Source organism: Rattus norvegicus, chromosome 10 (genome assembly GCF_036323735.1).
Source record: "Rattus norvegicus strain BN/NHsdMcwi chromosome 10, GRCr8, whole genome shotgun sequence".
NCBI lineage: Eukaryota > Metazoa > Chordata > Mammalia > Rodentia > Muridae > Rattus > Rattus norvegicus.
This window is the reverse complement of record NC_086028.1, coordinates 106,802,094-106,815,323: the sequence shown is the minus strand read 5'-3', so window position 1 is coordinate 106,815,323 and position 13,230 is coordinate 106,802,094. Positions and strand designations below refer to the sequence as shown.

Below are 13,230 nucleotides of genomic sequence, written 5' to 3'. Positions count from 1 at the left end.
TTTTAACTAGCCACAGGTAGCTATGAATATCATATAAGGGATGGATTATTATAGGACAGTTTGTCTTGTCTACGGCAAATTATATCATATTAATTGGCTCTGAGTTTATTGTGTGGATGTTTTGTGGAGTGTAAATTTACTGAGATAAATCTGATTGTTAAGTTACAAGCTGATTGAGTTTTGATTTTAATGGGTTGCTGGGAGTTGATACTATAACCATCGGGGGGCAGATGCTGGGAATGTGAGCAGAGTTTGTCGACAGAGAGCCAGGAGGGCAGTCACCGCTGGGACCAGATAATAGCTAGAGGTGTTATCGTAGCATGGTGCCCTAGAACCGGCCGCTGCTGGGGATGAATGAGTATACTCCGCTAATGCCATATAGCTCGACAATGCCAGCTAGGGAGGGTCTGTGGTTATTTTTATTTTTAATATTTACCGCAACAGGTTTGAGCTGCATTTTGGAGGGAGAAGGACTGGTTATCGAAAGAGGTTGAGGCTGGACAGTGGTACTGCTTGACATCCCTGAGACAGTACTAGCTGGAGCTTTATGGTCTGTAATCTTCAAGAGGGAAGTGAAACAGGAAGGTTAAAAAAAAAAATCCAAAAGGAGAATTATGCAGGTGACTGGACCATGGAGAACTAGTAACCAAGAAAGCCAGACCCAAGGCCTTTCCAGGGCATCATCTCTCGGAACTGCTCTCTCATAAATCGGATGTCTGCTCTTTTTTCCTTCTAGCCGCAGCTGGAACTGCCCCTGATGAATTGGCACAGACTCAGCTCCTCCCCTCTTAGACCAGGCAAGAACCAAGCCTGGCAGTTTTGGATCCACCTGGTCCTGAAGGTCTCAGGAGCTGCTACAGTGTAGCTAATCTCATATAATCTCATAGCCAAATTCACTGACAAGTTATGATAAACACGAGAAGTCAATCTAATTACACGTTTCTGGTACCCGTTCCTGTAGTGATTCTGAGCCACCCAAGAGGGATGTGCTGGTTTTCTGTCAATTTGATACCAATGAGTCATTTTAGAAGAGGGGACCATGGGAGAGTCTCTGGCACATTTTCCTTATTGATAATTGATGCCGGAGAGCCCAGTTCACTGTGGATGCTGCCACCACTTGGCTGGTGGTCCTGGCTGTATTGAAAAAAAAAAAAAAAAAAGCAAACAGGTGCTGGGAACCAAAACCAAGCAAGAGCAGGAAATGCTCTTACCACTGAGCCATCTCTCCAGTCCAGGGTTAGTAATTTTAACAAGAGTAAAAGCCAAGGCATGAGGGCTGGAGAGATGGCTTAGCAGTTAAGAGCACTGACTGCTCTTCCAGAGATTCTCAGTTCAATTCCCAGCAACCACATGGTGGCTTGCAACCATCTATAATGAGATCTGATGCCCTCTTTTTTTCTTTTTCGGGAGCTGGGGACCGAACCCAGGGCCTTGTGCTTGCTAGGCAAGCGCTCTACCACTGAGCTAAATCCCCAACCCCCTGATGCCCTCTTCTAGTGTGTCTGAAGACAATGACAGTGTACTCATAAAATAAATAAATAAATAAATAAGTTAATTCTTAAAAAAGCCAGGGCATGAAAGAAATACCTAGAAATCAAGACTGCTCCAAGGAGAGGATAAAAATGGAGGAATTTGGCATTGTGGTGCTGAGGCTGTTTGATCTTCCCAGTATAGGTTAAACTGTTGTGCCCAGATGGCCAAAACCCCAAAGAGACCACCAGGAAGCATAACTCTAATGTAAGCACATGAGTCTTTATTTAAGCTGGAGCTTGGGCCACAAACCTTTCTAATGTAACAGAATAAGAGAGTGGCCCCAAAATCTAGGGGTAGCAGGGTTTGTAGGGGTTTTCAAGTCTTGGAGTTATATGAGGGGGTAAAGGAATGTTGGTCTTTAAGCTAATTGTTTACAGCACCTGGTTAAACCTGGCTATATCAGAAAGGAGCATCTCAACCTGGGAACTACTTATGTTTTCTTAACCCACTCTGCCATTATCAGCCGGTTGCAGCTGCTGTGTCTGTTTTGCAACTACCAGGGACATTTCATGATTTTTCTCAGACCTCAAGGGTCTCTAAGGGCAAGTTAACTTAGAATGGAGTCTTAAAAGCAAAATGGAATTTATTCTGTTATCTTGCTCCCTTCAGTACATGACCTAAGGAGAAGGTGTTATTGTAAATATGAGGGAGAGAACATCTGGAAGGCCAAGAGAGGAGATGACTGGAGAGTGTGGGGAAGACGGAAGGAAGAGACGAAAGAGGGAAGAGGAGAGAGAAGGCAAACATATGGAAATGTCCAGGAATGAAGCCAAAATAAGACCAAGAGACCCAGAAAGTGTGTAGCCAAAATGACTAGGTTTTATTGAAAAAGAGAAGTTTGTGGAAGGGAAGTACAAGGGCTGGAGGGTTGGGGGGGGCAGTGGTGAGGGGAGTAGGGAGAGGGGGAGGGAGAGGGAGAGAGAGAAATACTGAGAAGCCAGGAGTAAAAGGTACTTGCAGAGAGACTGACTGGTTTCCCCTTTGATTGGTTAATAGGCAACTCAGTTAGCCATTTTGTCCTGGGTTTCTTTGAGACCTAACCTTAGTTACTGTAAGTTACTTAGTTACTTAGTTTTGTAATGCTGTAACAAAATACCACAACCAAGGAAACATAAAAAAAGAGTTTTATTCCGTTTCTGGTTTCAGAGGTTGGTTAGAGACCTTGATGGCATAGTAAAGGCAAGGAAGGCAGCAGGTGTCTGGAGCAGCATGTGAGAGCTCCTATCTTATAAGCAGGAAGCAAATAACACATTGTGAAAGGCTCCACTCTTGAAACCTCAAAACCTGCCTCTAGTGACACTTCCCAGGACAAGACCACACCTCCTAATATTTCCCAGTCTACCAATTAAGTATTCAAGTACTCAAATTTGAGAAAGGTCAAATCAATGACAGACGTGAGACTCTTCTTTTGAACCAGCTGCAGAGCGTGGGAGCCCATTCTCATTCAAACCAACACAATTGGACTCACTGTTATTCATTAGAGAGAGTGGGAATTTGAAGGGCCCTTTGAGAGCGGATACAATCTTGCCAAGTTGACAAGCCAGGACAAGTTGTGTGCTGGTGAATTGTTTTATCAATTTGACACAAGCTAGAGTCGACTGGGAAGAGGGAAACTCAAATGGAAAAAACAAACAAACAAAAAAACAAAAAAAACACAAAAACAAAACTCCCTCTTTCAGTCTGCAAGTCTTTGAGGGGGCGAGTTCTTGATTAATGGTTGATGTGAGAGGGCCCATCCTGTTGGCTTTTCTCCTGGGCTCCGTCCGCCCCACAGTTACCTGGCAACAGCCAGGTGTGCCTGTTTCACTGTAAAAGAGGCTACTGGCCCCCCTCTTCACTCTTTTCTCTTGCTCTTCTTGCTCTTACCCTCTTTACCTTCTATCCCCTCTCTCCTCATTCCCCTCCCACCCTCCACGTATTCATGACCTTTCATCACCTCTCTCTCTCTCTCTCTCTCTCTCTCTCTCTCTCTCTCTCTCCCCTTGTCTCTACTCCCTCAACTCCGTGTCCCATGCCTTAAATAAACTCTATTCTATACTATACCCTGTGGCTAGTACCTCAGGGGGAAGGATGCCTCAGCACAGGCCCGCAGAGGCACCCCCTTCCCACACACCATACCAAGCCTTCATCAAACATACCCCTGGCTTCCTTTCCTTTTTTTTTTTTTTTTTTATATAAAACACAACACATCCCACTGTGGGCAGTGCCATGCTGGACAGAGGTCCTAGGTTGGATGAAAAAGCAAACTGAGGGAGCTAAGGAGCAAGCCAGAAAGCCACATTCCTCTGTGGGTTTGGTTTCAGTTCCTGCTTTGATTTTCTGCCTTGGCTTCCCTCAGTGGTGGGCTGTGATCAGGACCTGCAAGCCAAATAAACTCTTTCCTCCCTGGGATTTTTTTTGGTCATAATCTTTATAACAATAAAAAGGAGATGGGGGTTGAGGGTGGGATAGGAGGTTTCTGGAGGGGAAACCAGGAAAGGGGATAACACTTAAAATATAAATAGAAAAAAATCTAATAAAAGAAAAAAAGATTTGAAAAAAAAGAAAGAAAGAAAGGAGACGGGTAAGGACTAGCTTGATTGAGTGTTGAATTTTTATTTATTTATTTAGAGTCTGTCAGACGTGGAAAGCACATACCTATGAGACTTGTATGTTTATATGCTGCCTTGGCATTAGGGGTGTTTGAGAGAAAGAAGAGAGACAGAGAGAAAGAGAGTCAGATTCCTTTTGTCCTGTGTAATAGAATGATCTCTTTGTATGGTAAGAGTACCCACAGGAATGGACTTTTCTCTATGCTTGGTATCCTAAACACAGGTGGAGCCCGGATTAAAAGGTAAACATCTGACAAGACTTGCAAGCAAAATATAAAGTGAGAAAATTAAATTTGCACTTACATTTTTTCTATGAAAACTTTGGAAGTGAAATAAGAGGTCCCTTGGGAATGGATGGGGGAGGGAGATTGTTACTTGGGTCCCTATTCTGACAGAGGATGGAACCTTGATTGGGAAAATGCTTCCATAAGATCAGGCCAGACAGGCATTTTCTTAATTAGTGATTGGTAAGAGTGGGCCCAGCCCATGATGGGTGGAGTCATCCCAGGCTGGTGGTCTTGGGTTCTATAATAAAGCAGGCTGAGCAAGCCTCAAGAAAGCAAGTCAGTGGAGTTGGGGATTTAGCTCAGTGGTAGAGCGCTTGCCTAGCAAAGCACAAGGCCCTGGGTTCGGTCCCCAGCTCCAAAAGAAGAAGAAGAAGAAGAAGAAGAAGAAGAAGAAGAAGAAGAAGAAGAAGAAGAAGAAGAAGAAGAAGAAGAAGAAGAAGAGGAAGAGGAAGAGGAAGAGGAAGAGGAAGAGGAAGAGGAAGAGGAAGAGGAAGATGCAAGTCAGTAAGCAGCACCCCTCCAAGTTCCTACCCTGCTTGAGTTCCTGTCCTGCCTTCCTTCAGTGATGGACAGGATCGATGTGGAAGTGGAAGCCAAATAAACCCTTTCCTCCCCAGCAATGTTTCATCACAGCCATAGAAACTCTAACACCGACAGTCCATTTGAATGGAGTAACAGATAAGCAAGTCAGCACAACTGGGAGCACAGGGGTGCAGAAAGTCACAAAAGGCTTCTGCACAGGTTGAGTTGAATTGTGTCATTTGGGGAAATCATGGCCCTTTAGGGGAAGGGAGAGGGAAAGTGACTTAAAGGGGCTGGGAACAGAAATAACAGGATAACAAAAGTCTCCCTGGTTTAAAAATGTACCCTAGGGATGGGGCAGGCAGTATAGGGAATAGTTTAGCAACCTGGGACTCCACTTGGTTTGGGCTTGCACACACCTCATTTCTTTTTTTTTTTTTTTTTTTTTTTGGTTCTTTTTTTCGGAGCTGGGGACCGAACCCAGGGCCTTGCGCTTCCTAGGTAAGCGCTCTACCACTGAGCTAAATCCCCAGCCCCGCACACACCTCATTTCTAAGTATGCACTGGGCAGCCCAAAACCCATATATAATGCACATACCCACCTCTCTGAGCAACAAGTCTAGCATCCTAGGACTCCCCTCTGCACTGAGCTGTATTCACACATCCACTGTGAACCACCACCAAACTTAGGATTCTACTTAGCTGTGCTACTCTTACATGGGCTAGGAAGCCTAATCCTTCCCACCCCTCCTCCTGTGAGGGAACACCAACAATCAACAAACTCGGCTGTTACAATCGTTTGCTAGTGGGCCCAGGGGAACTCGTTAAGATTGTGGCAGTTTATCTCAGGACAATCCTGCACAGCAGTTCAATGAAGAATCCATCATGGTGGGGAAGTTGAGGCAGCAGAAACTTGAAGCAGTGATCTCCTCATACTCAAAGACAGAAAGCAGAAAATGATGATTCTGTGTGATCAATTTGCCTTTATCTTTTTATTTCATTTCATTTTTTTTTCCAGTCCAGGATCTCCTGCTCGGGGAATGGTCCTGCCCAGAATTAAGATGGCTACTCCCATTGCAATTAATAGAATTATTTTAATCCTTCACAGGCATGACCAGATGCCCATCTCCTAAATGATTCTAGTTTCTTTCAAGTTTAGCACTAACCGTCCCAGGGAGCATGAGGAAGCAGCTACCATGGGATTCCCCCCTCCCCCCACCCCACACACAAAATACTCTGTTCTCAGATGGCTCAGCCTTAGTGGCATGTTTTACCACCTATCACAGTGAGCAGGTAACCACCACCAACACTACAACAACAACAACAAAAAAAAAAAAAAAAAAAAAAAAAAACCCAGACCATCCATCCTATACCACACAGGAAAAAGTGGCCATGAGAATTCTTCATCCTCTGACAGACTGGCCTCCACTTGCATGTCTCTTCATCACAGGGACTCTACAACTGTTTCCCCTGAGCTCATCTTTGGTTTTATTAGTCTCTGGGCCTCTGTCCAACTCCTAGCCACCGCCAAAACAGAATCTCTCTGTCAGTCTGTGTGTGTGTGTGTGTGTGTGTGTGTGTGTGTGTGTGTGTGTGTGTGTCAGTTTGGGTTGTTTTTTTTTAAATTTTTTTTCTTGGATATTTTATGTATTTACATTTCACCCCTTCCTCCCTCATACTCCCTTCCCCCTCCCCCCTCACACTCCCACCTACTCCCACCTCAATGCCCTGGCATTCCCCTACATTAGGGAAAAAGCCTTCACAGGACCAAAGGCTTTTCCTCCTATTGATGCTAGACAATGCCATCTCTGCTACCTATGTGGCTGGAGCCATGGGTCCCTCCATGTGTACTCATTGGTTGGTGGCTTAGTCCCTGGAAGCTCTGGTGGGGGGGTCTGGTTGAATGATATTGTTGTTCTTCCTATGGGGTTGCAAACCCCTTCAGCTCCTATGTGTCAGTTTTTAAAAAGAACGTTTCTCTGTGTAGCCCTAGCTGTCGTGGAATTCACTATTCTAGACCAGGCTGACCTCAATTCAGAGATCCAACTACCTCTGCCTCCCAAGTGCTGGGATTAAAGGTGTGCACCACCACGGCCTGGCTAGTCTTTTCCATTGCTAATTTTTTTACTGCTTCTGTAACTTTGGAGAGGAGCCTCCCGACTTTTACAACTTTCTGAGCTTTCTGCTTTGCTTCCAGAGACTTATGAATCTCCCTCCCCCCTCAAGGAGGAAAAGTTTCATTTCGGTTCTGAGGAAATAACTATGCAAGCCTTTGCTCAGGGACACTGGACACGTCCCATCTATGATTGAAACCTGTGTGTGGCCATGCATTCACATGCACTGCAAAATTCAGAGAAAAAGGAGCCCACAGAGCGAAGCCACACATTAGAGCGAAGCCACAGTAAACAAGAGATGGACTCACCCAGCACTTCTGGAAAGTCAGCTGCTGTTAAAAAGAAAAACCATAAAAGAACTCAGAAAGTACAACACAACCCAAGGTTTTGCTCCCCACTTCACTTGACCTTCAGGGTCCACTGCCTCTGCCATTCATAGCTGGTGGTACACATCTTTAAATCCCAGCACTTGGAGGGCAGAGGTAGGGGAATCTCCATAAGTCCGAGGCAGCCTGATATACATAGTGATTTCCATTCCAGACAGGGTGATACAGTGAGACTGTGGAGAGAGAAAGGGAGAAAGGGGAGGAGTAGAGAAGGAGGGAGGGAGGAGAGGGAGAGAGAGAGAGAACACAATTGTGTACCATCCCTTCAACTGAATCCCTCACCTCAGAGCCTCTAAACTCCCTAATAGTCTGCAGCGTCTGCAAGGGTTATACCACACCAGCTTTGCTTCAGGAGATTTTATTACTCACAGTAATAAATTCTGGGGACCCAGCTGTTAGGTTCCCAGGGCACTTGAGTTCAGAGATCCAAGATATGTTGTCTGGTTCTCACCACAAGGGGGCAGAGGTGGCCTGCCTTACAGGGAACCCTAAGGAACAAAGAGATTCTGGAGACTTTGAATTCCCCAAGGATACCTCTTTACAGATCTCCACCCCACCCCCACCCCCATCTCCACCCTCTGTTTCTCTTGGGCCCACTTCTTTTTCTCTTATTGTAATCTGAGCTTGGGTGATTTTGCCACCTACATCCACCATAACCGGATCTTCAGATAAGCGTCTGTGATTCTGATAGTTAAACAAGAACAGTAAACCAATGGATATAAAAAAACAATCATCTGGGAAATATGATCGTTAGAAACAAACCCACAGAATACTCGCTGAGCCAGGCTGGTGGTGAATGCTTTTAGTCTCAGCACTCAGGAGGCAAAGGCAGGTGGATCTCAGCCAGCCTGGTCTACAAAGAGAGTTCTGGGACAGCCTGGGCTACACAGAGAAACCAAGTCTCGAAAAACAGCAAAAACCACTGTTGAGCTGAGATCTGAAAATGAAGCCCTGAACTGAAGACACTGCCTGGTGAGATGGCCCAGTGGTGAAGGCCCTACCTGGTAACAGTGGCCTCAGAGCCATAACTACAGTGCATCTGAGGCTATGGCCCAACACCAAGGTGCACAAGAGTCTGTGTCTCCTTAATCAAAATAAAGTCCACTGGGGTTTGTGTCATCACCTTCCCCTGGCGCCCTGGGTCACATTTGGACACAGGCCACAGGACTGTGTGTGTCTACAATATTTGAAACTCCAGGCGTGCTGCCTCAAACAGTTAAAAGTGTCCATGCATGAAGACCACATCAGGGTCAGCCCTGTGGAGGTGGTAGCAGTCCGGTCCATGTGGCCCTTGTATGGCCACGGGAATCCTAGGAGGGAGACTAGGTTAAGGCCTTTGAATGTTATTACTGTAATTTCTGTCTTCCCATGAGCTTCTCCCCTGGGGCTGAGTGACAATTTCCCTACTGCCCACCTGACCTCACGTTTCTCTCCTATATTCTCAGGTTGCACAGTTTCATACCTGCTGCCCCTGTGTTGCACACAGGTAACCTGTCCCTCCCCAGCCCTCTATTCCTAAAATCTTCCAACTTTGACCTTCCTTTACCTGAGTCCCTCTTCCATGTGCCCTCCAGTACCCCACACAGCACCCCTGTCTACACCATAGCATTCCAAATCCACTTACATGAGAAACATCTTCCAGCCACTTAGAGTAGGACCCCCAGAGGAATTGGCTCTAGGTCCCTATGTGACAATGGACACACACAGAAACTCACCCTTCAGTGTGACACACTGGCTTTGGTACCAGCAGTAAAACTCCATGGTTGGCAAGAATCCTAGCTCTCACCTGACCTGGGAGACAGACGCAGGGCCCTCAGTTTTGTCCCAGAAGGCAATTTGCACTTGAAGGGGCTCTTAGCTGCCCTTTAGCCTAGCAGGTCTGACTCATTCCTGCTCCGAAGGAAGGATCACCCAGGTCTCCAAGACAATCCTAGCCAAGGCTACCTGATATGCTGTGTCAGGCTGGTGCTATAACCCCAGTGAGTCCAAATAACAGGTGAGACCACAGACCTGAAAACGCCAAGGGGTTGGAGAGATGGCTCAGTGGTTAGGAGCACTGACTGCTCTTCCAGAGGTCCTGAGTTCAATTCCCAGCAACCACATGGTGGCTCGCAACCATCTGTAATGGGATCTGATGCCCTCTTCTGTGTACTCATGTACATTAAATAAATCTTGAGAGAGAGAGAAAGAGAGAAAGAGAGAAAGAGAGAGAGAGAGAGAGAGAGAGAGAGAGAGAGAGAGAGAGAGAAGAAAATGACACCAAAAACACAGAGGAAGACTTCAATTTTCTCCTGGCCTTTAATCCTCTAAATTCCCCCCAATTTTCCTTCCAGGTCACAGGACTAGTCCTTATTTCTTCTCTCTCTTGATGTCTCCTGTGGAGACTCCTGGTTAGGGATGATAAAGAGGTGGACCGGTCAGCCAGCCAGTCAAGGAGGACAGCTGGGGTCAGCTAATTATATTGGTATAATTAGAGTGCCTTCCTCCACTTGACTTGCTGTGCCCGGTGCCACCAAGCTCCACCTTCACCTTCAGGAAGCCCCTCCCTCTGTGCGTCACCACCAATCTTATTGAACTACCACGCCCCTGTTTCTTTCCCGGGGGTTGTTGGTGTGGTCTTTCACAGTGCTCAGTAATGTGTTGCAACCGGAGTGGCTGATTTGGCTCTGATCGGCTGGATTTGGGCATCATGACTCAGGCACTGTTGGCTTTGCTACTTACACTGGCTAGAATCCTGCCTGGCCCCCTGGATGCCCAAGGTAAGCATCCCCGAGGCAGGGCTCCCAGGGGACATCTGACACACCTGCCTGGGTTGGCGCTGACTTGACTTCCCTGAGTCTTAGTCCTGAAGTAGTCCCAGCTCCGTGGAAAAGCAGAGGCTTGAAAGCTTTAGTTTATGGATTAACACTTACCCTTGGTGCTTATGAGAACGTTGTTCTTCAGTTCCCTTTCAGAGCAGCTGCCTGTGGGAAGTCTTGTGGTGAGGTGCAAAAGATCTACAATAAGATTATGGGAGGCTCAGGCTCCCAGGCACAGTGCTTGTGCAAAACCAGCATAGTGTTCAGTCTGTGAGATGCTGAGGTTTGCACTCTGTCTGGTGTACACAGGAAAATGGTTGGCATGGGTGCCAGACAGGACAAACAGGGCTGGAATCTGAAAGAGTGGGTATCCCATGCACAAGCCAACACCTCTTGCACAGGACCATGGGCTCTGGATGCTTGAAATGATGAGGGAGGAGGATATTAAGTAACCAGCATTGGAAAGAGAAGGCAAAGAGGAGATAGGACAATGGCTGCCGGGGAGTGAGTCACTTAATAAAAAAAGAAAGGATACAGTCAAGGTGGGGAGTAGCCAAAAAGGAAGAAATCCTTGTGTTGGGTGCAACAAAGTTGCAGAGAGCCCTCCCTGAGGACCAAGAGCTGTTCTGGACTTGAGCATAGTCAAAGTGGCCGGACATCAGCACCTAGAGCTGCTCCAACATCCCCACAGCATCTACACTTGATCTTAGCCAAAAGGCCGAGAAGCAATCCCCACAGCATCTAAAGTGCCATGTTAGCCCAGAATTGACCATAGGCCTGGCCCCAAGTCCCTACAGCATTCTTGCAGAGAGGTGTGATCGATTGAGGAGGTATCTCACAGGGATACAAAATGGGACAGTGAAGCCTGGAGATGTAGAGTGTGCAGTTTCTGACCGGCCCCTCCCTGTGCACAGCAAAGTGAGAACGCGAGCGTGTGCGTGCGTGTGTGTGTGTGTGTGTGTGTGTGTGTGTGTGTGTGTGTGCGCAAATGGTGCATATGCTGTGAGAGATGCTTGAGAATACATAAAGACATATAGGAATGTAGGATATATGGAGTCTTTGAGACATGTGTTAACGTGTTTGAGTCACCACATGCTGTGTTCCGGCTCAGTGCTAACAGAGGCTGGTCCTTCATAGAGGTACATCAGTCTCCCCGAGTCGTGATCGCCTCCGAGGGAGAGTCCATCAACATCACCTGCTCTACAAGAGGGGATTTGGAAGGGCTCATAATGAAGCGGATCTGGCCACAGGCTTCCAATGTGATTTACTTTGAAGACGAATTGGAGCCCACAGTAGACAGTGCCTTCTCAGGCCGAATTAATTTCTCTGGGTCCCAGAAGAATCTGACCATCATCATGAGCCTTCTCCAGGAGGCAGACACTGGAGCCTACACCTGCGAGGCCGTCAGAAAAGTCAGTGTCCATGGCTTGTTCACCACGGTTGTGGTGAAAGGTAAAGATCTGCCCATCTGACTACTTGTTGCTAGGGACCTTCTTGGCACTTGCTGAAGCTGTCTGCTCAGAGCCTATTTCTTCCTGAAAGCCTCCTAATAGTACCCATAGTGGGCTTGAACCCTAAGGCTTCCGGTGGGGATCCCCTCCACACCTGTTCATGTCTTCCACCAATGGCTTTTTGTTCATTTTTCCAGAAAAACTATCCCATGAAGCGTACAGATCCCAGGAACCTCTGCAGACATCAGTTTCCCTCCCAGCTGCCATTGCTGTAAGCTTCTTCCTCACTGGGCTGATCCTTGGGGTGCTGTGCAGCATGCTGAGGAAGACGCAGGTCAGTGTGAGCCTAGGGCTGTTATCAGCAAAATGACCCTTCTCACGGGCTTAAGGCAGAGATCGGTCAGGATGTACATGATAAGAAGCTGAAAATTCAGGGAGCCATGAGGGTGAGGCATCTCTCAGAGACACAGAATGGGAGAGTGAAGCCTAGAGGGAGAATGTGGGGCTTCTGACCAGGTCCCAAAATGAGATAATGCGCGTGCACGCGCACGTGTGTGCGTGCACACTATTTGAGATGCACTAGTGTAAGTGAATCTTTATGAATGTAAGATATGCAAAGCCTCTTTGTCTTTGAGTCACCATGTACTGTGTGAGAAAGGTCCTGACGATGGTCAGCTCTTCTGACCACACAACTGCTTGCCCTGGGCCCTGCCTACGGTTGATTCTGTCAGGTGCAAATGGAAATCGATCTGTCCCCAGGTCTGGGAAAACTGCACGTTGCTGAATTAAAGGGGTTACTTGGAGACAGGGGTACTTTGCCTGGGTCACCAGGCTGGCCACTGTCTGGGTGACAACAGGCTGTCTTTTCAGATCAAGAAACTGTGTGCCTCAGGGAATAAGGACTCTCTGTGCGTCGTGTATGAAGACATGTCCTGCAGCAACCGCAAGATACCATGTACCCCCAACCAGTACCAATGAGTCCCTCTGCCCGCAGCCCCCGTGCCTTGTTTCAGCAAAGTTCACAGCAGTCCTGCTGACCCACCCAGCCTAACTCCCCCAGCACCTTTCCTGTGGCACTCAAATACCCCCTTACTGTTTCTGGCTGGGTGAGATTCCTCCTCTGTAAGCTTCCCTACAGGGCTCTGCAATCTGTCACCTACCCTAGCCAGGTACCCCTGACATCAAGGACAAAGCTGGAAGGGGAAAAGTGATGCCTGCCTTGGCACAGCCTGGCCAGGAAAAATTAAATAAACAAATACATAAATAAAGCACTTTTTTGTCGTCTTGTTTTCCTCCTCAGACCATGGCTTCTTCTAGCCAGCTCCTACCTGAAGAGGGCAGGGATTCAGATTGTCAGACCTCCAGGGTTCTGTGTCCAGTGTCTGTGAGAGCAGAGGAAGGCAATGTGGGGGTGGGGGAGCTCTCCTGCCTCAGCACCCCAGACACCCCACACAGAGCGGCTCATCTGCTCAGGTGAGAGCCAGAGACAACACCCTCACCCGTTCTAGATGGCCACGTTCCTGCCGGATCAGCCTTACTGGGTTTCTT

At 47.3% G+C, this 13,230-nt stretch overlaps 1 protein-coding gene across 2 annotated transcripts; it reads left to right on the top strand.

Moving 5' to 3' along the window:
• The first annotated feature begins 10,054 nt into the window (after positions 1-10,054).
• Cd7 (Cd7 molecule) lies at positions 10,055-12,951 on the top strand. 2 transcript variants are annotated; one of them, XM_039086226.2, is made up of 4 exons: positions 10,055-10,192; positions 11,343-11,683; positions 11,880-12,016; positions 12,553-12,950. In XM_039086226.2, the coding sequence occupies exons 2-4, from the start codon at positions 11,461-11,463 to the stop codon at positions 12,658-12,660; spliced, it is 468 nt and encodes a 155-aa protein (XP_038942154.1). In that variant the 5' UTR covers positions 10,055-10,192; positions 11,343-11,460; the 3' UTR covers positions 12,661-12,950. The 2 variants fall into 2 exon arrangements, with proteins under 2 accessions (XP_038942154.1, NP_001100544.1); NM_001107074.1 differs by having other exon boundaries at positions 10,070-10,192; positions 11,369-11,683; positions 12,553-12,951.
• Positions 12,952-13,230: the final 279 nt, after the last annotated feature.

Excerpts from the sequence above, each read along its gene's own strand:
- Cd7 (NM_001107074.1), top strand. The coding sequence starts at position 10,123 with ATGACTCAGGCACTGTTGGCTTTGCTACTTACACTGGCTAGAATCCTG. Across the intron at positions 10,193-11,368 it reads TGGCCCCCTGGATGCCCAAG|AGGTACATCAGTCTCCCCGA; the intron begins GTAAGCATCCCC and ends GGTCCTTCATAG. Across the intron at positions 11,684-11,879 it reads CACCACGGTTGTGGTGAAAG|AAAAACTATCCCATGAAGCG; the intron begins GTAAAGATCTGC and ends TCATTTTTCCAG.